We start from the raw sequence: 27,569 nt of genomic DNA, 5'->3' as shown, positions 1-27,569 counted from the left end.
TCATATTACAATAGAAGTCGAGTTAATCCCATTGAAAAAACACTGTCAAGCAAACACAAAAACCTCAAAGGACCTATTGTAATACACTGTATCTTTGTAGTATTATAAATATTGGCGCCCATACACATATTCTTGAAATATATGTATGTTCACAAACACACAGATATACACAAAGGTAGAGGTTAGCATATATGCGTCATGAGGCGAGTCAGAAGAGAAAGATGACCGTTGGCACTGTGTGGGACACTGCCGTGCTGTGGGTCATTCCTACTGGCAGCTACACACACACACACACACACACACGCACAAAGACAGCTATACCATTTCAATTGTGCTGTGAGAGACACATGCTTTTTTCCCTACACATTGAGAAACAAGACCAAAATCAACTTCAGCTATGACCGAAAGCAAAAAAATGTAATAAAAGAAAGAACTTTGAGTAATCATGTATAGATAAAATCTTTATCACAAAAAACTTAAAATTGTAACCAAAATATACATTTATGCTTATTACATTAAGGACAATCTTTGTCTTGCCCTTCAACATTATCATCCTTCTCATACGTGACATAGCAACAGCCCCATGAAAGCTAGAAGTATATAAAGACCTTCAGGAGTTCTTCAGTGTAATAACTCTCCTTTTTCTGATAGATTGATGTAAACTCGTAATCGGGGGGGGGGGGGGGGTAAACACTTTCAGCACTTTCTTTGCTCATTTTACTACCAGAGGAGGAAAAAAAAAATGTAATGCCCAACATCCAAACTCATTTAATTCCTATCTATTTAACTGCTCCAATAAATAACTGAATTTCTTTTAAATAAAACCAAAGTGACTTCTCAGAAAACACATAATTTATCTCTCTCACCTAAAACAACTTGGTTAGAAAATGCTCTTAAAAGGAACGGCCGGTGATGAACTAGCGTACTACCAGCCCTTAACTCAGTGAGCGGCAATAAGATTCATCATCTCCCTGTCAATTTTTTTTATCACGGCTCTAAGTGCTTGAAAGGCCCTTTCTGGACAAAATAGGACAAACACAAACTGACAAAAATAATTTAGAAAGGGACAAAACAAACAAACACAAGTCCTTCACTGATACAATCATTCCTACAGAAACGTACAACTTCATCGACTTGATTAGATTTTGAAGTACAAGGGGTCATCAGACTTTTCTCCTCATTTGAGTCCACTATGTTTAGCAGACACCATAAAGGGCAAAGGAAGGGGGGGGGGGGGAATGATCGCAATCAGGCCACCACAAGTACATGTTTTGCAGTATAGTCTTTTCTCCTTCAGAACAAAAACAGCAGGGTGCATGGATATATATGTGAGCTATATATGAGCGCATGATGGGTGGATATGGAAGGTCCTCTCTCTCTCTCTCTCTCCTGTTCGTCGGACTGGTGCTATGTGAACATCAGCACTCTCCGCTGAAATGAAAAGAGAGATTCCCGAAGAGCCTCTCTTCTTCCATTTCCTCTCCATTCTCGTTAAGCTTGGTCCACCAGTGTCTGCTCCTCAGCTGTCCTCCGCTGACTGAGGTAATGCAGAGTGTATGATATTGTGCCGAGAATTAAAGCATGGGTCTGTTAAGCAGAATCCCCCCCCACCACCACCACCACCACGTGGACAGAAATAGAGAAGAGAAGAAGAGGGACCTGCAGCTCCATGGAGACACTGGTGATGACAGAGTTCGATGCTCCACACGCTGCCATCAGAGCTGGTACCACTTCTTATCTTTATACTTCAGCATCATCTGAGGGCCAAAGAAAAAAAGGTCAGTAGGGTAAACTTTAAAATATTGTTTGAGTGCTCTAAGAATTGTCAGATACATACATCATGGGCGTGTTTGGAGAAGGAGTCTGCGCTGGCCATCATGGCTGCCGTTCTCTCATCAAGCTCGCCCAGCTTCTGCCCTCTCTCGTCCAGAGCTATCCGGGCACGGGCCAGGTCGCCCACAACCCCTGACGCAGCCCCCTTCATGCCCTCCATGCCACCTGGGCCAGGGATGTGTTGTGCCAGGCTGCGAGAGGCCTTACCTGAAGCTGTTTCACCAACTATCAAAAAGATCAAAAGCATGTATTACAAAAAGGGGAAAAAGGGACTTTCTGCCAAATCGTACCTTGATTCCTATAGTGTTATATCAAATGGTATCTAAGTGATTTGAAAGAAATATCACCTGCAAAATAAATTAAACTTATGTCTGCCCATTAAGGAATTTGACTTTGCCGTATTGCCAGAAGTAAAAAACTAAAAACTCCAACAACAGCTGGAATTTAGAAAAGAAATACAGACAATTGCTCTCTTTCTATAAAGAATACACATGTGCTATTGGAGCCCGAGTGGTGGCAATAACAGACGCCCGTTGTGTTGAGACATAGAAACAGAAATACATTAATGTGCAAATGGCAGCATGTATGTAAATGTGAGAAGCCGAGGGAATCATGATGTGCACTCACAGAGGTCCTCCCTGTCCAGAGACTGAGCTCCTCCACCAAAAAGGCCTTTGAAAAAACCTCTGTTTGGAGCCTCTGGTGTCTCCACAGGGGTAAATAACTCACTGAGCATTTCCTGGAGACGAAAAAAAAACATCAGCACATGTCTACTTCGATTTACATTCCCTGTAGATATTCAGACTGACCTACAAAGCCTCTGACATTATTGTGTGTCTTTGTTGTAACCCTTGCAACTTCACATTCCAATAATGGATATGAAAATATACAATTTCACATGCCTTTAAGAAAAATGATACTAAAATGTAACTTTACTGACCTAAGGGGCTAAATAAATGTCTTCTATTTTGATGCCCAAAGATTCATTACAAGTGCTCAAACACTGAAGTATTTTTTGGTTTCATCCAAACCTACATGTAAAGTCTGTTCTCCAGATTTAGCATCACTGGATCTGATACTGTCACAGGAATTCTGATGTTTCATAGTAAAACTCATTCACTGATGAAGAGAATCTGACCTGCAGGTTGTTGCAGGTGTCCTGGCTGTAGGTGATCCTCTGGAACTCGGCGGGGGAGACGAGGTACAGAGCTTGACCTAAGTTAGAGAAGCAGAAGGTTCTGGCTATCCGCATGTCCGTGAGCGGCAGGTAGTTCACATCCAACAGAGGCCGTAGACTGGGTAGACTGTGAAGACAAAAAGGTCAGACAGTGGATTGTTTGAAGCTGCAATTCTCTTCAACTGGTTAGAGTTGTATCTTCACTTTGAAATGAGTTGTACAAAGATAGTAATTGTGGTTTTTAGCTTCCAGTGACAATACCTCAGAGTCATGATGTGCCCATTAGCACAGAAACAGGCAATGCAGTTCTCTCCGGCCATCAGCACAACATCAGCCCTTAGCAAGAAGGAGCTCTCTGTGATGTTGTGTTTGTGGATGCGGGTCTGAGAGGGCAGGGCCACCACCTTGGCCTGTTTCTCCGAACACAGCACAGCGAACTGATGGTCCTGACCCTCCTGTGACGAGGGAGGGGAGGCTGGCCTGCGCCTCCTGCTCTTCTCCTTCTCTTTCTCTTTCTCTTCATCTGAGGAGTTCGGGTCATACCATGGCTCATAGGAAGGGGGCAGCAGAGTTCCAGTGGAGTCCAGCAGGGCCATCGTCAAAATGCCTCCTTTCAGTTTGACTAGAGTTCCTGGAAAATAAGAATTAAAATGATTCATTTACACACAGTCTTAGAGAGACTTAGACACTTGTATAATGAGGTAGTCTTTTCATTATTTCAGTTTCAGGAGAGGTCATTAAGGGTTGTGGATAAATGAATGCAACTCTCAGTGCCACCCAGTTACATGCAGATCCACACCTGCTGAGTCATAACAAGTTCAGTTTGGCTTTTACCGCAGGAGGAGATGCCGACCGGCTGCTGCAGCCTGCTGTCCCCTCCGGGCGACAGGCTGAGGGCCACCATCATCACAGAGCCCTGGGTGGTTCCCACCAGCAGACAGGGGCTGAGCAGGCTGTCCGTCTTCCTGGGAAAACTCTCACAGAAGTGGAAGGCAGAGATAACCTCTCGAGATTCTCTCTCTATGCTGGTTACACTTGAACTACGCGAGCGGGTGAACGAGTTGTCCTTGGCGTCTGAACGGCAAGAGGGAGCACAAATATATGACAATGAGGATATTGCTCATGTGAAATAAAAAGGGGAAAGGTCATTGTGAGTCCTCCATCATGCAGAAATGAGAATTAGATATGTTAATGCCATAAAAATCCACCAAGTCAAAATGCAGTTATCAAGTTAGAGCTTTGTTCTGCAACCATGTGTTTAGCAGAACACGTTTCCAAACATATTTAGTAAAGACACACCCTTCATCAGAAAGCCTTCTCATATTATTTTACACAGTTCACAAACAAGAAGGAAGTTTAGTTGATTTAGTTGATTTAACTAAAAATTTATTTTACATCAAAAAAACCTTAGATAAGTGTGTAGTAGTACACTGACTCCAAAGAAAGACCTGTTATTTAAGCAATAATTACTCATGCCTCTTTACTGTGCTGACAGAAGATGACACACAAGCTTTGACCCTCTTTCAAAAGCTAATGAGGGACACCAACAGAAACACAAAAAAGATCTGTGACAAAGAGGCTAAAGGCTGAACACACCACCCGTCATGCGTGTCCCTCACACGGAAAAACTGTAAACAAGAAAAGCGGAGATTTTTAACGTGGAGTGCAGTCAAGCCAGTGGATCTTACTCGAGAAGAAGAAAGGAGTTATTGTGAGAGGATTAGTGTCATGTTAACCAATTAAAAACAAAAACAAAAAGCCCCAGCAGTGGTGGGGGTTAGTACCAGTTATCCCACTTCAGCCCAAGCCACACCAATGGCTGGTCCACTCACGGGAGTCGGGAGCTGACTTAGTTCTACATACGTCCGCCTTCTGGCTCATCCTGGACGCTGGCTGGCCTTTGTTCATACAATTAATGCTCTTCTTATATGTGAGAGAGCACCATCGTTGGAAGCCCTCCTCTGCTCATACACACAGACAGTGTCCGTCTCAACTCACAGGATAACAACAAATCGCACATTCACACCTTCATGCTACCGGAGAATAAACAGTTTTCTCACAGAACTATTACACTAAGCAGAAGACATGAAGGACAAGATGAACACCTGTAAGAAAATGTATTTAGTTTATGGCTTACCCAGGTCTGGCTTTTGCTCACTAGTCTGGCTAATTTTCCGAGACATCTTGGCTGTAACAGAAACAGATACCCCGAAGTTTATGAGGAGAGGATTTAAAAATGGCTTTTTTAAGAATTAAAGCATTACTAAATTAATGAATTACAATCGTTCACTTATCAATCATTAATGAAGAAATTTGTGAAATAATTTGAACTGTGCAAACTATCAGGCATCAACAAAAAAAGTAAGGATTTTGATTTCTGTTTCATGCTGTACATTGAAGGTAGGGTTGGTAATTTGCTTCTGAAACACTTTCTATAAGAAGCCAGTGTTTGTGGGCCTTACAGGACTTTAATAAACACTACCAATCATTTAATTAAGTCAGGAAGAAAATGCGTTTGACCTGAGCCGTCACAGCTGAAGCAGAGACGACTGACAGAAGTTACCAAGCGAAACACGGAAAAGCCGTCCAGCAGTTCAGCGTTCATGTATTTTGGGGGCGTGACTTTGACGTGAGGGTCACAGGAAGTGGATGGGATGTATCGGTGTAGCTTTACTCTTGCTAGCTTTTCCAGGATTGCCAACCCTAGCTTTAATGTGCACAGCAAGATTCTGGGAATATTCTGATCCAAACACATTAAACTTCTAATGATATTGCTTGTTGCTTGTTGCCAGGAGCCCATCTCTGATATGAGACCCCAAATGTTGCCTGTTGTAATCTGTAACCCCGCAATGAGAGACCCTGAGAATTCAAATGAGGCAGAGAAGCATCACAGAGGGTCTACAATGTCAAACAAAGCAAGAGGCAGTCAAGAAATAAGGTCATCATAATTCAGTGAACATAGTTATGCAAAGAGAGGAAGTCAGTGGCCAGCCAAATAGTTAACACTGAAGCGAAGCCCTGGAATCAGAAACACATACAGCAAGTGTCTACAATCAATAGTTCACTTTAACACACACATGGTGTGGTTGGACATTACGACAATAAAGATGGTGGCAGAAAGCAGATTTTCTATGCTTTTGAATCTGTTAAAAATTAGATGTAACAAGTATCATCTGCCAATTTGTATAAACTACTGTTTTTATCAGAAGTATGGAGATGTAGATTGTGCATAGAAAATCTGAAGCCTGAAATTCACAAGATTTCCTGTCATGCACTTGAAATAGAGTCCTGATTAATGTCATACGTCATCAATACGAAACCCCAAAACCATGTGATTAGTAAGAAAAAGAACATTCCTCCAAAGCACTTCTTTTTTTCATTGGCACAGATTTGAGTCAGAGTAAGGCACAGTGTGGTTAGATCGCTGTCAGAGAGAAAGAGAAAGCGATCAGAGGAAACACGTTTGGATGATGATACCGTACCAAAGTCATTGGCAACCGTCTTGGAAAAGCGTCTGCTTTTGAACTTCACTGGAAACAAGGTTCAAAAAGACAAGTCAGGGAACGGCAGCTGCTTTAATCGGGCTTGAAACAAAGGGGTCGTGCAGCTTTGTACAGTACCCTTCTCAATGAACTTCTGCTTTCGTTCATCATCTGAATTGCATGGTGAGGTAGATCCTACATGATAAACAGCAGTAGTTGGACGGATGTAGTTAAAAATAATAAAATTATTTTTTTTTGTACCAAGTACTAAAGCTTACCTGAAGTAGGTGATTTGCAGCGGTCCTCTGTCGTGTTGGATCCTTCATTGGACTCGCTAATTCCTGTGGGAGCGACAAACATGGTGATTAAACATGGTAGACTAAGTCGTAGCCTTAGAAGTCTCTCTGCAACTATTCTTATGGCTATGTCTATTCCTACAGTACAGTACACAAAGTGAAAACAATCAAGGATCACTAATTTGAACAGGGCAGGAATAGCTTCTCCTACAGTTCAGTAAATAAGCCCCAGGGAGTTCACAAATCTAGTGCAAATCTGTTGACTCAAGGTGTCACTGTTTGTCTAGTAATACAGGCGGCGGGATCAAAAGACACACTACCTGATTTTGTTACAGAGCCCTCAAGTCATAGAATTTCGTGCCTGCTTACTGCCAGTATTTTAAAATAAATCTCACTAGTGAGCTTCTGGAGATTTGAGGGCGCTATATCAAAAATCTGGGAGAAAAAGGGAAAAGGGTGACAAATAATACTGAAAACAATACTGGGTGGGGGGGGGGGGGCTGTTAACTCTGACATACGTAGACTTACTGAGGTGACGTGAGCGTAGTTTTTTCACAGACTCAGTATACAAGTAAGAAAGCCTGGACATGTAAGATGTCCCATTTGGTTTGTCTTTATCAAATCACAGAGAGAGTAAAGAGTAAAAACAGTGAGACAGTGAGAAGACTGGAAATCATGAGTGTAAATGAGAAGACAGTCTCAGAGGCTTGCTGCTGGATTGAAACAGTAAAACATTTCTCAAATAGCATCATTACAGTTTGAATAGACTGAAGAACCCACAGAGAAAGGTCTTGAATCTAACAGCAGTACACAAAGACAGGAAAAGAACGAGTGCAAAGGATGAGTGACAAGCAAGTAAACAACAAGTCTCATGTCCTGTTTTATCATTCAAAACAATCAAAAGATGTTATGAGAGCAGAGCCGTAACGATACAGCCTCCACTGACTGCACAGGTCACTAACATGCTCCACTGTTTTTCCACTCTCCAAATGAACAGATGGCAAATCTGCCAGTGATGCCCCCTGCTGAGGACGAGGAGCTCCTGCAGGGGATGGTGGTCGTAGTGCGAGGTAAAGAGTGGATGCCCAGAGTAAGCCCCACCTCCCCCAACCCACTCAGTCAGATAGCAACACACTGGAATATAAGCTAGGTTAATGATGAATAGAGTTATGTTTCCACGATCAACAATATTTGAAGATGTCATGTTAGTTAGGGCGATGGCAGGATATAGAGTGAAAATGAGACAGCAGCTCACCTCCAGAGAGCTGCCGAGCTTTGCGTGGGGAGCAGGGCTGCCTCTGGTAGGGGTCAGATGGGCTGTACAGCTCGGATGTGCCCATGTTGAGGAGCAGAGTTTTCTGGAGGTAGTCCACCACACCCAGACCGTTGCTGTTTCCAAACACAACACTGAAACACAAGAGAAATTAGGAGTCAGATGGTGTTTTCCCCCCATACGCCAAACTGACATCTGCAGGCACAACGTACTCTTTGTGTACACACACATGTTTAGCACAAAAACAGCTACTGGCCAGGCTTAACCACCAGTCAGGAAATGCAGGCTTTAGATACTTACAGGCCATTGGAGGAGTTGATAGCCAGGCTGGTGATCTGCTGAGGTGGCTCCCCGCTCACCCACACCAGCTGGATCACCAGCTCCACCTGGTAGCCTGGAGACTGCTTCAGCGGGGAGCTCCGCACCCTGCATCGAACACACAGCAGGATGAGACAGCAGGATACGGTTTACACCGGAATAAATTAATGGCCCTTTGGGTAAGCCGCACCGACAGTCAAAATTTTTCAATACTGTTGTTATTCTCCCGTCCACCCTTATATTGTCAAAGCCTTTACATCATTTTTACAATTTTCCCTGGTGAAGTGATAGAAAAACTTTGTCAAGAATTGAGCATATGTGCAAAAGGAGTGTATAGATGACTTCATGACTTAAATGATCCTTTTCATTTTGGTCTATTCAGTGATAACCTGCTAGTTTGGCTCAATTTGATCTATTTTGAATTAATATCTTTATGATCCATACTGCAGACAGGGTATGTTGTCCCGGTGTCCATCCGAGGAGTTGCTGCCTGTTGAGGGCTGAGTGGGCAGCTCAGTCTCCTGAGGGCTGGACGCAGCTCCTGGTGTTGGTAGGGTGGGAGTCTGCTCCCCCCCGGGATCAGGAGAGTCCACATCGCTAAAGTCACACTGCATCCGCACCTCCAGGAGCTTAACACAAGACATGACTTGTCACAAAAAAGGCTTGTTGTTAAACCTTCACCCCTCAAAACACCTGTATATGCATGTATCTCCTAACATTGGATAAAAACAGTGTTTCAAGATGAAGGATTCAATTATTCATATTTCTCCAAAACTTTAAGTCGGCATGGTTCTAGTCACCTGCACAACTTCAGTGGTGACTTCTTGCTTGCTGAACCTATAGACGATAACGTGCGCTGAGACTCCGGCCACACAGAGCATCCTGCTCTCAGGGCACCAGGACAAGGTCTGGATGGCAAATGGGTCCTCGTCTACGATATCTGTGCTCGGCTTCTCTTCTTTGCCACGAGCCCTCTCAAACACCTTGGCAGTCTTCAGCTTGTACAGCACTTGAAGCATTACTTTGAGAACAGTAAAAGAAAGACATGCTTATCTTCTACCTCAGCTGATGTACCCATTGTAGCTACACGTGTGTTGAAGTAAATTATTAGCACCATGCCCAATAGGTGGACAATAGTGCCACCAAAATTAGCAGCGGGAATTGGGCAAACCATGAATAACTCTATGCAGTGGGATTGAGTGACCTTCAAACGTACAAGGGATATTCACCATTCAAAAATTGTCTGCAACAAATTCTAATATTTCTGTTCACATTATAGACAACAATGTACCCTACACAAAAATAAAACAAACTACTCACATGCTGAAGCATCCCAAAATTTGATCGTCCCATCAGCATGTCTGTTTTAAGGGAAAACATTGAAAAAGGTAATAAAACATTACAGTATGAATATGATTCAAATGATTTCATGGCTGCTAGCAAATTTGTTTTGATTTCTTTATTGATCACTAACCCTGTGATTATGATCTCTGGGTAACTCTGTGTGCCTTGGCCCCAGTTTCCACCACTAATGGGCCATTCCTGTGAGCGATAGAACAAATTCAAATTATCAAATGCAATCATATTACCTCAGTGGATAATAGTCATTAATATATTTCCAATAAAAAAGTATGCTGCGAGGCAGAAATCAGGGCTGGGTTATAAGAGCAAGACTCAGCCATCAGGCCTAATTGAGTAACCAGGTAATGTGCAAAGCCTTCAAAATGAAATTACAAAGTCCACTGTATTTTAAACCCAATTTACCTTCTTGCTGTAACCTTGTCTCTTTTGCCGACTGCCGACGGAGTAAAGTGCAGGGATAAGTTCAGCAGGGCAGTCAGCAAAGTACTCACAGCAGGTCACTGGTGACTCATGGATAGTCAGAGGATATGGATTTTCAAATATTGGATACCTGGAAGAAAAATGGCACTTGAAAATAAGACATAACCTTATCATATGGGCAGGTCTATCAACTTTAGATGTACATGAGAGTAGCAGCATTTCTATGACACACACTGGAATGGTCTCTTCACATTGTATTAACTATAGTCACTTGGACAGCAATTGTGAGACCTTTAAAGAATAGGACTTGATCAAAAACAGACATAAGTGACTGCAACAGATACTGAGTATCCTCAAAGCATTTAATCTTCCAACAGTAGAGATGGATCAGGAGTAATATATATTAAAAATTAAATCATATCCGAAATCTTTTTTATTATTTTGTAATTGAAAAGCTTGAATTGCAGCATCCTGTTTATACTTCGTTTCACTATAATATGATTGCTCCATAAAACCAATATTCTTTGACTCATACCCAAAACACTCTCTATATTTGGACATTTTAATAATTACCCAATCTGTCCGAGGTCTATTAAAACTAAATCCTTTTCGAGCAGGACCACCACAGCATAAGGCTCCTGAAAGTCTGGCAAACAAAACAACAGAAAAATTAACAGAGATGACAATGTTTAATATATTCATTGAGCTCACACAGACTGTGAGACACCGAGTGGACTAATGCAGCTCACCATTTGGATAAGGAGTTTCACACAGCGTTAGGAAATCTACAATGGGGTAGTCCATCTCCAGGACGGTAGTGCTCTTTCCATGCATCACAGTAAGACAGGCTCTCCTCCCCACTGTATCGTAAGACAGACCTCCAGACAGGATCATGAATGGTTCCCTGGGTTCAGGAAACACACACACACACACAGATTTTAATTGTCCAATATATTTCAGTGTGTTGTGAAGGTGAAAAGCTACTGGGTCTAATCAGTGGGAAATGGTTGAAGAGGGACATCAGAATGTTAGTTTTGTGCTTTCTCTGTAAATGATTTGATCCCATTTAAAATATATTTTTAATTACAGCGATTCATAATTTGTTTTAAAATATGGCCAGAGACAGATTCTAATGTGAACGGGTCATGGCCCTGATTTGACCCACATGCACAGAAGAACAACAAGACATCACAGGCAGTCCACTCTGTACGGAAGTAAACATGAGGAGAAGTCGGTCATAAACATGGAGGCCACTGTGCTTTCAAACACAGACCGGTTACGATACACCTGCTTGTACAGACACGTCACCCCAAGTACTTGTGATTTCTAAAACCTCACTGTCCCTCCAGGGACTACCTCCGTCGCAGCTGTCTTCCATGTTGCTTTGAATTCCATTGAATTCTGAAAGGGGTCACGTGGCTGTTCAGACCGAGGTCGCATTTCAAAAAGTCTGATCTGTATCTGATTTAGCGCCGCATATGAAAGTCTGATTCGGAAAGATGTGGTTTGTCCTGTTCACACTGTAATTAAACAATCAGATCTGGTTCAAGTAGGAGACAATTAGACTGGGGCCACTTGGGGCCGCTTTGTGAATGTAGTGTTATTAGAGATAATTAGATCAGTTTCAGTGAAACTACATTCTTATGACACAGTTTTTCAGGAAAGTTTTGTTTCTTTTAACTTTGTGACCATGACAAGCTGGAACTCTTCAGCTGATGATAATTTTTCAAAACAGTGAGTGATCATAACATGAAAATCATTAATTTAATCATTGCAACAAAACAAAGTCTGCAAGAACATAAAAACAAGACTTCAGTGTTTGCCACCACCAGCGTAAGGATACTGTCAACAGGTCTGAACGGCTGACAGAGTATATGACAGAATAACAGGAAAGGCCAGTTTCAGCACAGGATATGGATTCAAACCAGAGTCAGTTAAGACACAGGATGGGTGGGGACCAGCACACTTACCCAGCCCTCGTTGTTTTGTACTCCACCTTCAGGATAGGTTTGCATGGTTCTGGTTTTTTTCCATCCTTAGGCTGCTTCCCTGGTAGAGGACAACAAATGTGCTAGACTTTAATTTGCACCAGCAGAGTACAAATTCTGTATACATGCTCCCACTCAGCATGGTTGTGTGTGTGTGTGTGTGTGTGTGTGTGTGTGTGTGTGTTTATAAACAATACAACTGTGTTTGCACAACAGTTCTAACCATGTGGCGTGATGATCTGTGCGGCCTTGGCTGGGGCTCGTACATTCCATGTGGTCAGAGAGCCATCGGAGTGGCTGCAAACAAACTGTTTTCCCTCATGGTGCCAGGCGACTGAGTGGATGGCCTGAAAGACACACAGCAGCCCATCACCAGAGCGTAAAACAGAGAGTGCGTTCAAATTTTACAGCAGAGCAATGATACAAGAAAAGATGATTAGCAGAAGCTCTGTTTTCAGCTAATTTGCTGAATAAGGCTGGTTTCCTATTTCTCTTGCCGTCAAAAGATTTTAAATAAAAGACCAAAATAAGTCGTTGTCCAAATGCTCTCTCGCTTTCACGGGTTAATTGCTACTGTAGAGGTAAATATTTAAAAACAAGTCACACATATCTACCTCCATCTTTAAAAATGGTTAGAAAACAATTTCTAACAGCAGCTGAGCACTGTGGCTCCAAGCAAAAGTGACTGAAACAGGAGGAAATTTTGTATTTGTTGAGGACTATATCCGGAGACAAATTAATACTCTTTTGGTTCCCCTTGTACCACGAGACAACCACCTCACAACGAACATCCTCACAAGCACTGAGAGGAAAGGAAATAATGTCTTACCTCATCATAAGTATAGCGGTAGTCAGCTTTTTTGCACTTCAAATCCCACAACACCACTACACCACATTCAAATCCAATCAGAAGCTGCAATTAGAAGAGAAACACAAAGCACAGCTCAGTTGATTACTGTGAAACCCCTGTGCTCATATACCTGACTTATCATGGCTGCAAAAGTTTCATCAGATCAGGCAACATGTTAAGCTGAGGCAACACTTTACTTCACAGGTCCTGCAGTTTCTTCAGTATCTAATTCAATGACTCAATATGTATAACAGAAAAATTGCACGTGCTGTATTTCAGTTCCTGAGGAATTTCTTCTGAGAGAACAGCTTCAATGTTGATAAAAGAAGAAAAAAGTTTCAGTTCACCACATCTAAGTGATAAATATCAATTTGCTTATTATTTTGTTTTTCGCACCTGTCCATTTGTTTGTTTGTATTTGTTTGATAGCAGGATTACCCAAACACAACTACAAAGATTTCCACAACACTTTGTGGGAGGATGGGGCATCAGCAAAATAAGAACCCAAAAAATGTTGCCATGAATCCAGACAAAGAGGCAGATCCAGGAAATTTTTGTTTAACATTACAAGATTGGGTGTTTTTTGACATTTTTACAAATTTCCCAAGGAATAATTCATGGATATTGAAGAAAAACAATCATACATGTTAAAGGGAATGATATTAATGAGTGTGTCCAATGTGGCGGAGATCCAAATTAAGATCCAGATCTAGTAGGGTGTCTTTCTAGATGGCAACAGGAATTTCCATCTGGAATTCACAACTACATAGAAATATAAATTAATCTGTTCTGTGTCTGTTCTGAGCAGGTTTTGTGGCGCTAAAGGATAAATTTACCTTTCCTTCATCCATGGGGTGATCGCTGATGTGCACGACAGGCCCTGGGTGTGTCTTAGTGGATCTGTACAGAGAAGGCAAAAGAAAAATGACACCGAAAAATAGGGTTCATATGGAATACAGACGCTGAATAAAGTAATATGTATCTGCTACATGCCGTCCAAAATCATTTGTGTTGTTTTTGAAGGAGAGGACGACGGGGAGGCAATTAAGGAGGACATTCAAAGAGGAACAAAATAATAATAACAGCCAGAATCTCTGGTTGAGCACCAAGATTATCATAAATGAAAATGTGCATCAGTGCACCACGGACAGGGACATTACATATGAGAGAGACCAGCAGGGAGGGAGAGCAGGGTCACATGAGGGTCTGTGAGAGATTATAGTATGTGGAGACTGCATCACCGTGGCAACAGAGCAAAGGGCCCCAGAGGAAGTGAAGGTCTGGACTAAAGACCGTGTTGCTGCCTCTGAATGGGGTCTGGCTCCAGCAGCTAATGATCTCATTGCTGCTGATGAGTCGATACAGTAAAAAGATGTAGAGAAGAAGAAATGGCAGGGACAGACTGGAACATGAACTGCAGTCATGCAGTGTCATAGATCATAAATATAAATTGTGTTTTGATAGAAAATAATATTATTACATTCATGTGAACAGAATGTTTAGTCTAAATGTTAATTTTTTCATATCAAACTCTTTTAAACATGAATCTTTACAAATTGAAAAAGAAGGTAGGCCTATTTTACTTGATTACAAATAAGTATAAACTGAGTTTGGTGAGTACAACTTTAACTGTGATCAAGTTTTTTTCTTCTCCTATGCAGGAGGCCTAGAATATGAATCCGTCAGTTTTCAGTCTAATAACGATGAAGCAGAACGTGTGCTGAAAAGACATTCCACCAGAGATCGGACAACTCTTCAAATAAGAATATTGTCTTTAAAATGTCACCCTATAGCCAGGGGCTATTTCCTGTCATCATTTTCACAGTCAGACGGCCAGAAACATTACCCACATCTCCACTGTTTCTGAGACTGATGCCAAGCAACTATCTGGCATTTTCAACACACAGATCCATCAGATATGCAGCTCTCTGCTTTATTGTCCACTTTCAACCTTACTTGCATAATAATACTTATTACAATATAAATTTTTCAGTTGCATTAACAGAATCAGGGGCTGGAATACTCTTATAACCTTGACTTTTAAAACTTTCTGCTAATTGACACACCTTATCCGCTGAAACCTTATTTTACCTGCATGTGGCACCTTCCAAGTTTTATCTGACCTCTGCAGGAAATTCCCTGTGATTTCCACAGTGTGTGTATGTGGGTGAGGGGGGGACACAGGATAAGTCGCCCGGTATCAAGTGGGCACTTCCTATCACAGAAGCTCCGATAAATCGGGCAGCAAACACTTCCAGAAGTCTCAGCAGCAACTTCCGGCATGGCTCAATCACCACCCCCGTACCGCCCTCACACTGATCAGAGCTACAGTATTCTGAGTTTACAGGACGCACTGGATCTACAAACATGGACATCCGGACTCCTTTGCATATCAGAGTTTCTGTTAAAAGGCCCCATTCAGACCTGGCATTAATATCCATCCTGAGTGATACAATCGCAGGGGGAGAGCTCCAAGTTCAGGTGTGAACTCACTGAAGACACATTGAGGACACATGTGAGTTCGGATCACTAAAACAACATTTGGAGGTGGCCAATTTTTTTGTTGTTGTGTGAATGAAAACATGATCCCTCCCTACGGCACTATTTATACACTTCTCAGTGTTTCCCATACATCCAAACACAGTGATTTTTTATCGTTTTTCCAATAAATTAAATCTTAGTTAATTGTAAAGCTATGTGCAGTGCATTCATTCCTTAGCCTCTCCAGACTCTGCTCTCTCCTGCTCTCATACTGACACACACACACGCATTTACATAGGACCCATATATATACTCACACTGGCTAAAAGCGACATTGTTCGGCCATCGCGGACATAAATGACGAATGTGTGTATTTGCATATATTGCAGGGAAGTAGGATCCGATCACAAATGGTCACAAGAGACACATTCAGGACAATACAAGGTGTGAACTGTCCTAGAGCTGTGCACTTGTGATCAGATATTACAGGATAGATGTTAAAACCTGGTCTGAACGGGGACAAAAGAACAACTGCACAAAGAAGACATACAAATGGCCAGTAAGCAAAGACCTGGGGGGGAATACAGACTCACAGTTCGATGGCTTTGTTCCACATGATGACGTAGCCTGAGAGAGTGAAGGACTCCACGTTGACAATGTGGATGTTTCCTCTTTCTGTGCCGATGTAAAGCCATTTGCTCTGGAAGGGCAGGTGGACGTATGTGATCCTGCAAAGAGGAGATGAGGAGCCATCACAAAACAGCCAGGCTTTTCATTATCTCATGACTCATTCCCATTAAGAGTCGCCCTCTAATCACGCTGGTCCAACTGGAAAGAGTAGCGGGTGAATAAGATTTAATTACAAAGGCCTTTGCTCTGTGTCACACTAATGAAGACAGACTATATATAGACCAGTGGGGAGAGTGAATACCGTTGTCTTTTCTAAAGTGGTGGGAATGCAACACATTCACAGTCTCTACAGACACAGGTGATAGGTGTTTTATTGTGTTTATTTATCTGTCTGCACATTGTATATTAAAACTGCCTTAACTGAGTTTCTTAACCATAGGAACAAAAGTGAAAATGCAACTGATCGTTATCGCCTTATAAGTAATGGTGAATGACCTAGAACCACATAAGCCTTCATTTTTCATTAGTGGGCGGCTGTGGCTCAGAGGGGATCGCCCACTAACCAGAGGGTCGGTGGTTCGATCCCGGGCTCCATTTCGTATCTAAAGGGTCAAGACAGAACCAGCCCCTGCATAATAATTTCTCAAGATGTGACGGCAACAAAACAGCTGATTAGACAGTGAGAACTGTAGCGGGGGCCGGCTGTTTCCAAACTGTGTTCACACTTCAGAGGCTGACACAAAGAGAAGCAGTGACAGGAACACGCTGCCGTACCTCTCCCTGCTGAACTTGAGAGAATGCAGGATAGCTGGGATTTTTTGCCTCAGGTTCCACAGGTGGATGCTGTCATCAGCTAAGGCACTCACCAGCGCCCCCTGTGGGGAAGAAGAGGACTTGTGAGCATGCACAAAGCATCCTCCTATGTTATTGTTTGTATTTCTCATGTTCCATTTTTTTATTTCATTTTATCAACTTGTCCTTATGTAAGAGCTGTGAAAATAAGGTTTATTATTATGATTAGTATTATCTTGTGACTTTTTGGGGGTTTTAAATGGTTGTACAGAATAATAAGAACATAATCAGCTTTTACAGAGGTATATAGGTCACAAAACCAGCAGCACCATTTATTTGGTGTGAAGCACAGTTCACATAACTTTGTAGTGATTCAATGGCCTTGAAACATTGAATAAGCTTTGGTGTCTACGGTACCTGTGAGCAACAACATACGAGAGGATGCAGGAGATTGACAGAGAGTGAAAGAGTGAGGAGGAGGAGGAGGAGAAGGATAAGAGAAATCAAACAAGTGACAACAAACCTCGTTGATCAGGAACTGGAGCTGGATGATAGCAGCACCACTCTCATGCTGACAGTAGCACTCCACACCAGCGCGGCCAAAGCTGAAAGGCGGCTCGGTCAAAGAAAACTGGACAGATACCAGTGACATTCAAACAGACATAAGCAACGTAGCTCATCTGATGCAGTAATAAACAATGTGTCTGAATACGTGGTCGCTGTAGATGTTTTCATATAAAAAACATGGTTCCCAACATCTTTGTTTTTATAACTAAATGCAAGCAAATCCAAACAAATGGAAATAGGCAGCTAAAAATAATATCAGTGGGCCCTGTTTGCCTGATTTATTCACATGCGTCAGCCAGTATGACGGCAGCATGATTAACTCAACTCTCGCCTCTCTCTATAGCACGGTTACTTTCAGGTCAGAGGATCCCCGCCGACTAAATCTATCCATTTAAAAAAAAAAAAAAAGACGTGCCACCCATTCAGCCACCAGTAGATGTTTGGTGACCGTGGAGCACCGCCACATGGGCACCAGGACTGACAGCATCCCAAAATGCTCAGGAATGTAGGCAGTGTAACAAGGAAACGGTTTTCTGTTTCAACCAGCCTGTGATCACTTTTAACAGAAAGAGTATGTGCACAGAGTCTTGCACACCATCACGAGAGAAGAAGGAAGCGGCATGAGATCTTATCACAGAGACAATCTCCAAATAAAAAGGGGCACTGCTTCTCACACTGATCATAATCTAAGAAACTCTCGGGAGACAGACAGCGCTGACTCGCTGACACAGCATTATGCGTCTCAACAGGATCAACCGTGGTGTGATCAAACAATCCCTCAGCACCTTGAACAAACTAAGGTGGGGTTTTAGGAGCCAGTTTGAGGACAGGCTCAACCATGGTCATCACTTCTGCTGAGGAGGGATGGAGGTAAACAAAGACTTTAAGTCGCTCCAGTCGAGAGTACCCGGCAACTGCACACACTTTCTCCCTGGTCCCGCAGGTTCTGCACAACATTTGTCAGAATTATTGACAGATAACTACGTCTCCTCGGGCCCACGGTGGCGGAGGAAGAGGCTTTAGGTTTGTTTGATAGCCTCTGGTTGTGCATAAATTAGAATCGAGCAAAACCTCTTAAGAACCTGAAGTTTCATGAGGGAACTGATTCTGTAGTGATGTGGGTTAAGGGGCCGTGGAGACTAGATACTTTCTAGTTTAGCAGGAAATTACTGAGACAAAAAACTAGTTTCTATCACTGTGGTTAGCAAATAGGGTTTTAACTTCCCGTCATGCTTAAACCACAGGTTCAAACATCACACAAACTGTAGTCCATCAGCTAAGACTACTCAAGACAACACAAGTTTCTTCTCACATAGTGTGAGTCTTTACATGCAACTAAACATCCTGTTGTGCAGGGAAACAAAAAGTAAAAAATAAATATCATTATATGTGGCTCAAAAGATATATTGCATATTTTGCAAATAAAATCATAAAGTAAATAGTCAATTATTCAATAAATCAATAAATAGATTGCCAGAAGATTAATTGACAAAGGTTTCTGAAAATGATACCCCATGTTCATTTGTTCCACCTTTAAAATATGAACTTCGAAGCAATTTGATTTCATCAACATGTGCTCTAACATATAATCTAATAACATATGATGGATAATGACCATATGTTATTTGCAGCCCTGTGCATGTAGCGGATATAAAACATATGATCTATTCTACATACTGTCGTCCAGCTCTGCTTAATTCTGATTTTAACCAAGATTGAACACGTTGTTCTCTCTTCACTTTGTTCGCAGGGTGTTAAGGCATCACACGCTAAAGTAACACAACTGGAACATTGACACTTTCTCAGTTGATAAGCCATGTGTGGTTCACTACAACATTACAACATTAGTTGGGGTTTGTTGTTTTCAGCTGATAATAATAAAGGCAGGAAGTCTGATCATGCTAGCCTACAAAATGAAAGAGGAAGTGCGTCTGCCAAAGAAGTTCATCAACACAAACTACTGACTTCTTGCATGACCAGTCAGCTGCCTCGCAACGTGTATAAAGAACTGCAGTCCTGCACAAACTTGGACATTCCCTTGAATAAAATACGCATTCAAACATTCAATTTGAACATGCAAAAAATGAACAGGAAGAAACATGCGATCGGGTCTTTAAAAGTTACAGATATCTACCAACACCACACTCAACAGTTAGTTTCGTAACGGCACGTCCACTGGACAGCGCAGGCCAGCATCTACAGTAACACACTGATTAAAACACTGTAGTAGAGACAGATCTTGTAAAAGCAGACATTTATTGCTTGTAGACACCTCATTGAGCTTATGTCTACCGAGGTGTGGCAGGGTTTCCAAACTCCAGGGGCAATGAGGTGGATCGATACAGCCTGTCTTTTGATAAATGGACCAATTGCCTGAATGACAGTAATCCCATCAGCTCTACCTTGCACATTAGGACAACATGGAAGCTGTGTGTGTGTTCTGGGAGTTGCCCTGTAAACACAAGGCTCTCTTAATCTGGAAAGTGGATAAGGACGAGGACAGAGCTATACTTCTAATGAAAATCTAAATAAAGAAGATGGGCCTCCCGAGCAGGATATCAGTACAAAGGGAAACCCCGAGTTTAAAACGCAAATACACCAACCCTGAAGGCAAGTTGTAAACAGTAAAACTTGTGAGCAAACGATCACGTGCACCATCTTAAAGTCTAGAATCCAGGAGTGGTTTCTTTGCCGTGGCTCATGGAAGTTGCTTGATTTGCTGCAAAAATGTATGTGTGTGTGTGTGTTGAGTTTGTCTAGTGATGTTTACAGCACATATGAAGTGGCATCCTGGCACAGGCCGGGCAGCACAGTTGATGAGGTTGGCTCCTCGGCATATGGTGGAGAAGCTGTTCATGCTATTGCAGAGATACCACTAATGAGCCCGGGTGCTCCAGGAGACGGAGGCTGCCGGCTGCACAGAAACACATCCTAGCTAGTCTCTACCTCTGAGCCCCTTCACTTCCCTCTGCGCGGTATGGATTTTCTTTTGGTTGCGCTGGATGACAGGAAGCAGAGACGGGTCACTTACTGTGTGAATTCCCCCAGACCTTGTGTAACGCTCAGGGGCGGCTTGGTCACATGACGTGTGTGGAAAGGATTAATAGAAGTTAGACATGTGTCGAGTGTGTTGTTGTGCGTGTGTTCGTGTGTCTGTGTGTGTGTGTGTGTGTGTGTGTGTGTGTGTGTGTGTGTGTGTGTGTGTGTGTGTGTGTGTGCGCGCAAGGGGGAGGCGGATGTAAGAAAGAAAAATCCCCAGAATCACCCAAGCTTTACTTTCCTTGTTTGGTTCTCTTTCTTCACATTTTCCTGTGAAGAAATAAAAAAAGAAAGGATACAGCCTCAAAGCTCCGTTCTGGGTCCCGACGGCCAAGATTTTCTGCACGGGGTCAAAAGCCATTGAGGATGGTTGATATGGGAAGCCATGACGCACAGTCTGCAGGAAGGAGCAGAATTTATATTAGACCTCCAGTCGGCCAATCAATCATCTGCTACACAGTCATGCTGGTATTAGTGGGAAAAAAAACATTATAATAATCTAAAAACGTAATCCATCAATGTGGAAAATTTGTCTGGTTATCGAAATAAATTGGATAATGCGTAAACATTAGTGCGAATGGGGACAGGATGGGCTTTCTGATATCCGCCGCACATGTGTACAGGCTCGGTCCTGTGGAACATCAGTGACTCATTAATTCCATCCTAATGCTTACATTTGCAGAGTCACTCTATAGCCAGGATCTTACAGCGTTCAGGCCACCAAAAATATTATCATCGCCGGACATCTATAACTCAATTGTTTCAGGTTGGAAACCTTGCCCAGCCACCCATGAGCTCTGTGCAACTTGCAGCAGGATTATGCAATAGGTTAAGCCATGGCCCCGTAACCCTGGGAGTGGGCCTGACCTTATCTGCAAGAGCTAGGGCAGGAGCTGGGGCAGGAGCTGGTGGGCTGGTCCTCTGAGATGTTCAACTCAATTCACACAACACAGACCTTTTCCAGATAGATTCATAAACCCTACTCGGCAGAAGAAATCATCGTGGAATGGAATGTCAAGAACAGACTGACGTTTTTGCTAAAGCTCTCTTAAAACAATACATGTTGTTAATATCTATAATTAAGGTGCTGGTAATCCTTCGTCCTGCTATACTGGTCCTGAGAGATCCCTTTCTGATTTGAATCTACAGGAAGCGATGAGGGAGGAAATCCGCTGAATTTGTTGGTCGTAAAAATGAATGCAAATTTAGCTAAAATTAGATGCTGGACAGAGGAGAATGATATTTACCAAAATGTTACTGACCTTCTGATATTTAATATATTTTGTTATGGTTTAAAAAGAAGTACAAAGTCGCATAAAAAAGGAAGTACTCAAGTACAGTCCCAGTACCAGAGTACTTGAGTTTACCTAGTGCAGGGGCGGATCTCAGGGAAGGGTCAGGGGGGCACAAGGCCCAGCTGAAATCTGATTAGCCCCTGAGGAATCTGTTGTTGTGTCTCTGAAATCACTCTCACTATTTCCAACTTCACTATATAGTGAGCCCATTGGGAGAAGAAGAAAAATACTTCCGGACACTACTCTGCGCAGAGGTAATAACATCATTGTTGGAGGATTATGACGTACAACAATGTCCGCCAGTGGAATGCGTGAATGAGCTTCTATACATGTAGAACTAAACATATTTGCTGCAGTTTGTGCTGCACTGCTCGTATTCACATTGGTAAGACAGGTCAGGCTGTCCCTTCTGCCCTCGCTCCTCAAGTCTATCTGCCGCGAGCGCAATGCATGATGGTATATATCACACGGTTGGTGACTATCTGATGTGCGCTACTTTTTGAAATGCATTATGGGAAACAATAAGTGCACTTTACATGGGTATGGAAAGCTTCACTAAACATTCAGACACCACTACACAAGTGTATGTATATGTCCCATGTATTTTTTGTGTCATTTACCAACTCTAGAAATCTATAAATATGACAAATTGTTAATATTTTTGTCTATTCTAAGTGTTTTGACACAGTGTGCTTGATAAATAATAAATATCAAATATTAATTGATGTGTGGCTTTGCTAAAAGCTGCAGAGCTATAACAAGGAATGACAATGTGCACCTACTGAATCAGGAATTGGGCATGAATGCTGAACAAAGACTTGGCCCCTCTGTGTAATTCATGGCCCCTTAATGGCCCATGATTCAGAAACATTCAAGTTCTGCCACTGACTTTACACCTATGACTGTCACTGCATTGAACCCCCGTCAGGACGTGGGCTCGTTCATTTACAGACATCACATCAACTAAAACACTCTTCCAGTTTATATAAGGACATGCGAGTGTTGCGTTCAGGTGTCAGCTTCCCACTTTAACTTTGACACTTTGCTTTCACCAAACCAGGAACTGGTTAGGTGACAGCGAAGGAAACCACTGTGTCTCGAGGCGGAGATTCAGTGCAGTGCAAACAGCGGGTGGTGCCGCTGTGACAGCCTGGAAACCAGCGCAGGACGCGGCCACGGGTCGCATGTTACACCGTGCTAGAGCCGCTGTGTGCGTAATAAGCACTTTAATATGTGCGCTACTGTTCCCGAGGTGTTCGTGAGAGAAGCTCGGGTCATGAAACATCCCGCTGAGCACAGCCGCTCGGGAGGAAAACATGAAAACACCGCCAGCGGTTGGGTCACGCCGGTGTCACCTGACCGCCCGGCGGAGAGACAGTCCCCGGTGACGGTGGCCGCTGCTCACGGAGAGAAACCCACCTTGCAAAGCTGGAAATGATCCGACTGGAGAGTCTCCTGCACGGCGTCGCTTTCCCGGGAGCCACCAGAGTGAGCGGCGGAGGAGGACGAGGCTGTCAAGCCGTCCAGCACCTTCCTGATGTTGAACTTCTTCATTTTCCTCCGGTCGGGACGCGAGACGGTTGAGAAAACAGATCGAACCAGTCACCATAAATAAATGTGATAGAGAAGAGGAGGAGGAGGGGGGTAGCCGCTAGCTAGTTTGCTGCAGTAACGCACAGTTAAAATCTTGCTGGGGACATCTCACATGTTAACGGAGGGTGTTGCCAGCGCACTCCCCCGGAAAAAAAACCCGAGTCACGAACACGGATTGAGCCTGGTCCTCTCCGCTGCGAGCGTTAAGCCGCCATTTACGCGTCCGGCTTTGGCGTTGTTCGGTCGGGATCGATGGCTGTCGGTGCGCGGGTCCCCAGCAGCCAGCAGGGCTCAGCGGGTAGCAGCCTGGCTACGGAAACGCAGTGAGCTGCAGCGGGGAGGGAGTCTGCGCTGCGCCGTCACCCGGATGTACCGCCGGTGTTACGGTGGATTCCGTGACCCGTCACTTTATGTGGTGCGAGCGCCATTCGCTGCTCCAGAGACATGATTCCTGTATTTCTAGTGGGTTTATTGGATCTATTGAAAGATTATAACAATGTATTAATAAAGCCGTGTATTGCAAATTTGATAGATTATTTCTAAACGTGCAAATCAACAATGAAATGACTATTATTATTATTATTACTGTTATCAGAAGTAGTGGTTGAGTGATTATATTGTGTAATTTATATTTAAATGTGTGACTACAATGTGTTTTTTCTGCAAATTTTGGTAAGAATTTGAGCATTTTAAAGCCCTTAAAAATACAATTAATTTGCCTGACAAATAATAATAATCCTTACAATTTCAATAGGGCATCACTGTCTGTCAGTGCCTGTCAGTGCACAGATCCTAATAAATTAATACATTCTAACCACTAAATAAACAGAAAGGGAGTAATTATAATTTAATCTATTATTATTACTATTTCATCATTACTACTTCATTTGTTGAACATGCAACACAGATACAAATAAGACAAGATATTCATGGGGAATATAAATTTGAATTAATGGAAGCAAAGACTAAATATGAAAACATTAGTACAGGCTGTTTTCAGCTATAGTCCCTGGACTGTAGTTATACCTTAAAAACAAAATATAACAACCACTTAGTTATAATAAATATTTTTTAACATGAAGAGAAATAATAAAAGAAGAGGATATAAAAAAAAAAACAGTACTAGAGCTGAAATTATTTTGTTTTAAAGCATTTTCATAAAAGCAAACTTCAAACAAGCAGAAGAATTCAGCAAATATGACAGATCAAGTCTTGGATGCAGAATTCCTCTTCAAAACCATTCAGAGGACAAAGGAAGACAAATCCCAACAGAAATTAGACATTGATGCATCACTTTTCGTTCTTTCTCATATTCTTTATTAATCAAACAGAACTTATATGGAGTAAACCTGGATTTTTGGTCCTCTGAGGTCTGAGCCCCCTGAGCAGTTGCTGGGCAGAGCAACCTGTCCTTCACTATTTCACTCTGGTTTTGGGCCCCCTACTGGGGAGAGAAGTAGAAGCTGTGACAAATGTGAAGAAGCCTAACAATCTCAGGAGCAGTAAGAAAACGATATCATATAAATGTCTTGAGCCACTAAAATGTTCCTGTGAATATTCATGGTCTCTTCCTTTTCACTAGAGGTCCTGCCCACAGAAATGTGATAGGAGTGCAGCCCTTTTGTAAAATCCCCCAATGCAACATCCAGTCTATTGTGTGTGAAAGGAAAATAGAACATATTTCTCCCTCCATCCTGATCCCCAGGGAGGAAAAGGGTTAATTTACATCCACAGTGAATTATACAACTATAATGAAAACCATAAAACCTGGTTAAAAGATAACTTTTGTGATCTGTCATTAAGGAAATCCTTATTTTCACTGGCTGACATGCCTTTACTGTTTCAGGCATTGTCAGGAGTTAACCAGTGCCCTTAAATAATACATCTGAGACAGGGTAATGGAAGAGAGAGAGCTGTGTGAATAATCCAAGCATTGATTTATAATGAAATATGAGGAATGAGGAATCTGTGCTTCTATGTAGATAAATGATTACAATAAATAAGTAAATGATATGTAAACTTCTCTCTCCAAAGCCAATGTCTTCTTTCTACTAATAAATAAAGTTGAAGATTTAACAAGTGTCATGGCGAATCTTCAGGTACAACATATAAAATCAATATAAATCAAAGAAAGCATCATTTAAAGTCATAGCCTGTGGTTAATCTTGTGTCATCTTGATACACTCAAGGCTTTTTATAGTTTAAATGTTCTTGCACATGCATATTTTGTAAGCTAGGTGGCGCAGTCTACCAACACTGTGTCATCCTGCATTCTGAGCATTCGGTTTTGGGGGGTTCTCCTAATGGCCAGAATTCAGCACCATGGACAGCAACCTATGGATTCCTGCCTCTGATTGGTCTCTTCGGAGAAGCAGAACATGAGCTGTTTTTAATTATAAGGTTTATTCTCTTTCTGGTATTTTCACACAAACTCAGAATTTGACTGTGCGAAAAGGACTCGAGTCAGTTTAACGCACAGCACGTCTCTGCATTGTGTTTATGTTTACAATCCAAACACAGTGAAAACCTATTTACCGTAGGCCACAATGAAATGGGTCACGACAAGACACAATAGGAGACTGACGGAAGCCCAGCATGGATACATACACTGCCTTACTCTTTGTGAACCTATTCCCATGTTTGACTACATTGAAATTTTCATGCAATCATGAATATATGAACAAAGCTGCCAGGGAAAATGCACACTGGAGGCCGGGTAAAATAGGCCAGTATCAATAATGCACAAGTGATGGGATGTGTTGAAGAGAGTGCGACTCGCATTCAGACTGTCATATTTATACACAACAAGTCAGGGAGCTTCAGCTTTTGTGTCCGATGTGAAAAAAAGGTATTGGGGGCAGGCTCCCGGTTTGACTCCTGAAATGAGGTCCTTGGTATCTGGGACGTGTATCCACGATTAGCTGTTGTGTGTTACTTCTTCCATCACTTTCCTGAGGGCACAATTCCCACACGAGGTCAACTACACGTTGTCTGTTTTTATTTTGCATCTCACCTTATCAGCATTGTAGATATATGCTGGTGTCACAAAGAGGTATAAATATATGTGTGTGAATATATGTGCGTGTGCGTTTGCATTTCTTTTAACACGCAGTCTGTTCCAAAGTTTAACATACGACGTACCTTGGGTAGAGCCTGTGTATAAGTACCCAGTGGCAAGATGTAGAACAGTTCCCTAGGTGCACAGCAAGGACACAGAAAAGTAAAACTACAGGACAGCACAGGACAGATAGGTGCACAAAAATAACCCAAGTAATACACATGGCAGTGAACATAAAGGCCAAGGTTCCAGTCGCCCACAAATATCCACAAGACGACGCACTTGGTGACGATTAAATCTGTCGTACCTGAATTCCACATTATTAATATTTACAGCAGCTCATTGCTTTCAAAAATAAGATTTAAATCTAAATACTTTTGGCCATAAAGTAGATCCCTATGACGATAAACTAAGAATATGACAATTTATAAGAATTGAAAGTTTTGTAACTTGAATTAAACTATAATTGTTTGTGACACTAGAGTGTAATATAATGTGGGTGGATTATCTCATTCAGCAACTAATGTCACTTGTCAAGCTTTACTTCAAGCTCCCAATGTGTGACCACAGTAGAATTTGTCAGATGATGAAGGTCATCACACAGGATGTGTACATTTGAACTGGTGATGAAATGCAATATCTGCATAGTGATTAAACACAAATCTGAGGGACTTTAACTTTTAGTAATTCTAATCTCATATAAATCTTATATAATACTGGAACTTCATCACTATACAGCTCGTTTTACTTTATTCCCCACTGAGCTCCGTCCATTTAGCGATTTACCTATTACGCAACCCTATTTAAAGTAATTAAAATAACAATCACAACCAACTTTGATACTAATTGCTACCAACATATTCATTTGCTGTAGTAATGGAGAATGGTACATACAATATTTTTCCTGCACAATGATTATTTTTGGTTTGATAATAATGATTCAGTTTAGCAGACTCACTAACACGGTTGCTCTGAGTGGTGTGTTAGCAGTGTGCTACATTTTCACATATTCCCTCCCTCCAGTGAAATCAGGTCACGCTGATAGCTTTTCTCTGCTATTGGCCACATCAAGGCGAGCCGTGACGCGTCTGCATGGGTCTCAGCTCTCCTCCCTG

General features: G+C 42.2%; 1 protein-coding gene across 4 annotated transcripts; it reads right to left on the bottom strand.

Annotated features, from left to right (window-relative positions):
* Nucleotides 1–448: 448 nt before the first annotated feature.
* Nucleotides 449–23,848, bottom strand: stxbp5b (syntaxin binding protein 5b (tomosyn)). Of its 4 annotated transcripts, XM_062397039.1 has the most exons (29): nt 23,223–23,848; nt 20,808–20,905; nt 17,426–17,507; nt 16,885–16,985; nt 16,074–16,208; nt 13,836–13,899; nt 12,979–13,062; nt 12,373–12,496; nt 12,132–12,210; nt 10,911–11,065; nt 10,735–10,807; nt 10,144–10,291; nt 9,854–9,921; nt 9,700–9,740; nt 9,180–9,400; nt 8,824–9,008; nt 8,362–8,487; nt 8,044–8,195; nt 6,771–6,833; nt 6,631–6,687; nt 6,493–6,540; nt 5,148–5,198; nt 4,843–4,971; nt 3,845–4,084; nt 3,272–3,641; nt 2,972–3,137; nt 2,461–2,572; nt 1,838–2,058; nt 449–1,757 (listed from the first exon to the last, which is right to left on the bottom strand). In XM_062397039.1, the coding sequence occupies exons 1-29, from the start codon at nt 23,355–23,357 to the stop codon at nt 1,716–1,718; spliced, it is 3,570 nt and encodes a 1,189-aa protein (XP_062253023.1). In that variant the 5' UTR covers nt 23,358–23,848; the 3' UTR covers nt 449–1,715. The 4 variants fall into 4 exon arrangements, with proteins under 4 accessions (XP_062253023.1, XP_062253024.1, XP_062253026.1 ...); XM_062397040.1 differs by lacking the exon at nt 4,843–4,971 and having other exon boundaries at nt 23,223–23,847; XM_062397042.1 differs by lacking the exons at nt 4,843–4,971; nt 6,493–6,540; nt 6,631–6,687 and adding an exon at nt 6,181–6,203 and having other exon boundaries at nt 3,845–4,129; nt 5,148–5,223.
* Nucleotides 23,849–27,569: the final 3,721 nt, after the last annotated feature.

Source organism: Platichthys flesus, chromosome 10 (genome assembly GCF_949316205.1).
Source record: "Platichthys flesus chromosome 10, fPlaFle2.1, whole genome shotgun sequence".
In the NCBI taxonomy this organism is placed as follows: domain Eukaryota; kingdom Metazoa; phylum Chordata; class Actinopteri; order Pleuronectiformes; family Pleuronectidae; genus Platichthys; species Platichthys flesus.
Note: the sequence above shows the minus strand (reverse complement) of the source record. Positions and strands in the feature narration are given on the sequence as shown.

What these genes read in the sequence shown, in the direction of transcription:
- stxbp5b (XM_062397039.1), bottom strand. Translation starts at nt 23,357, where the DNA reads ATGAAGAAGTTCAACATCAGGAAGGTGCTGGACGGCTTGACAGCCTCG. An exon ending in CTCAAGTTCAGCAGGGAGAG is followed by an intron (nt 16,209 to 16,884) that starts GTACGGCAGCGT and finishes TCCTCTTTGCAG; the next exon opens with GATCACATACGTCCACCTGC. An exon ending in CTGCAAATCACCTACTTCAG is followed by an intron (nt 6,688 to 6,770) that starts GTAAGCTTTAGT and finishes TTTATCATGTAG; the next exon opens with GATCTACCTCACCATGCAAT.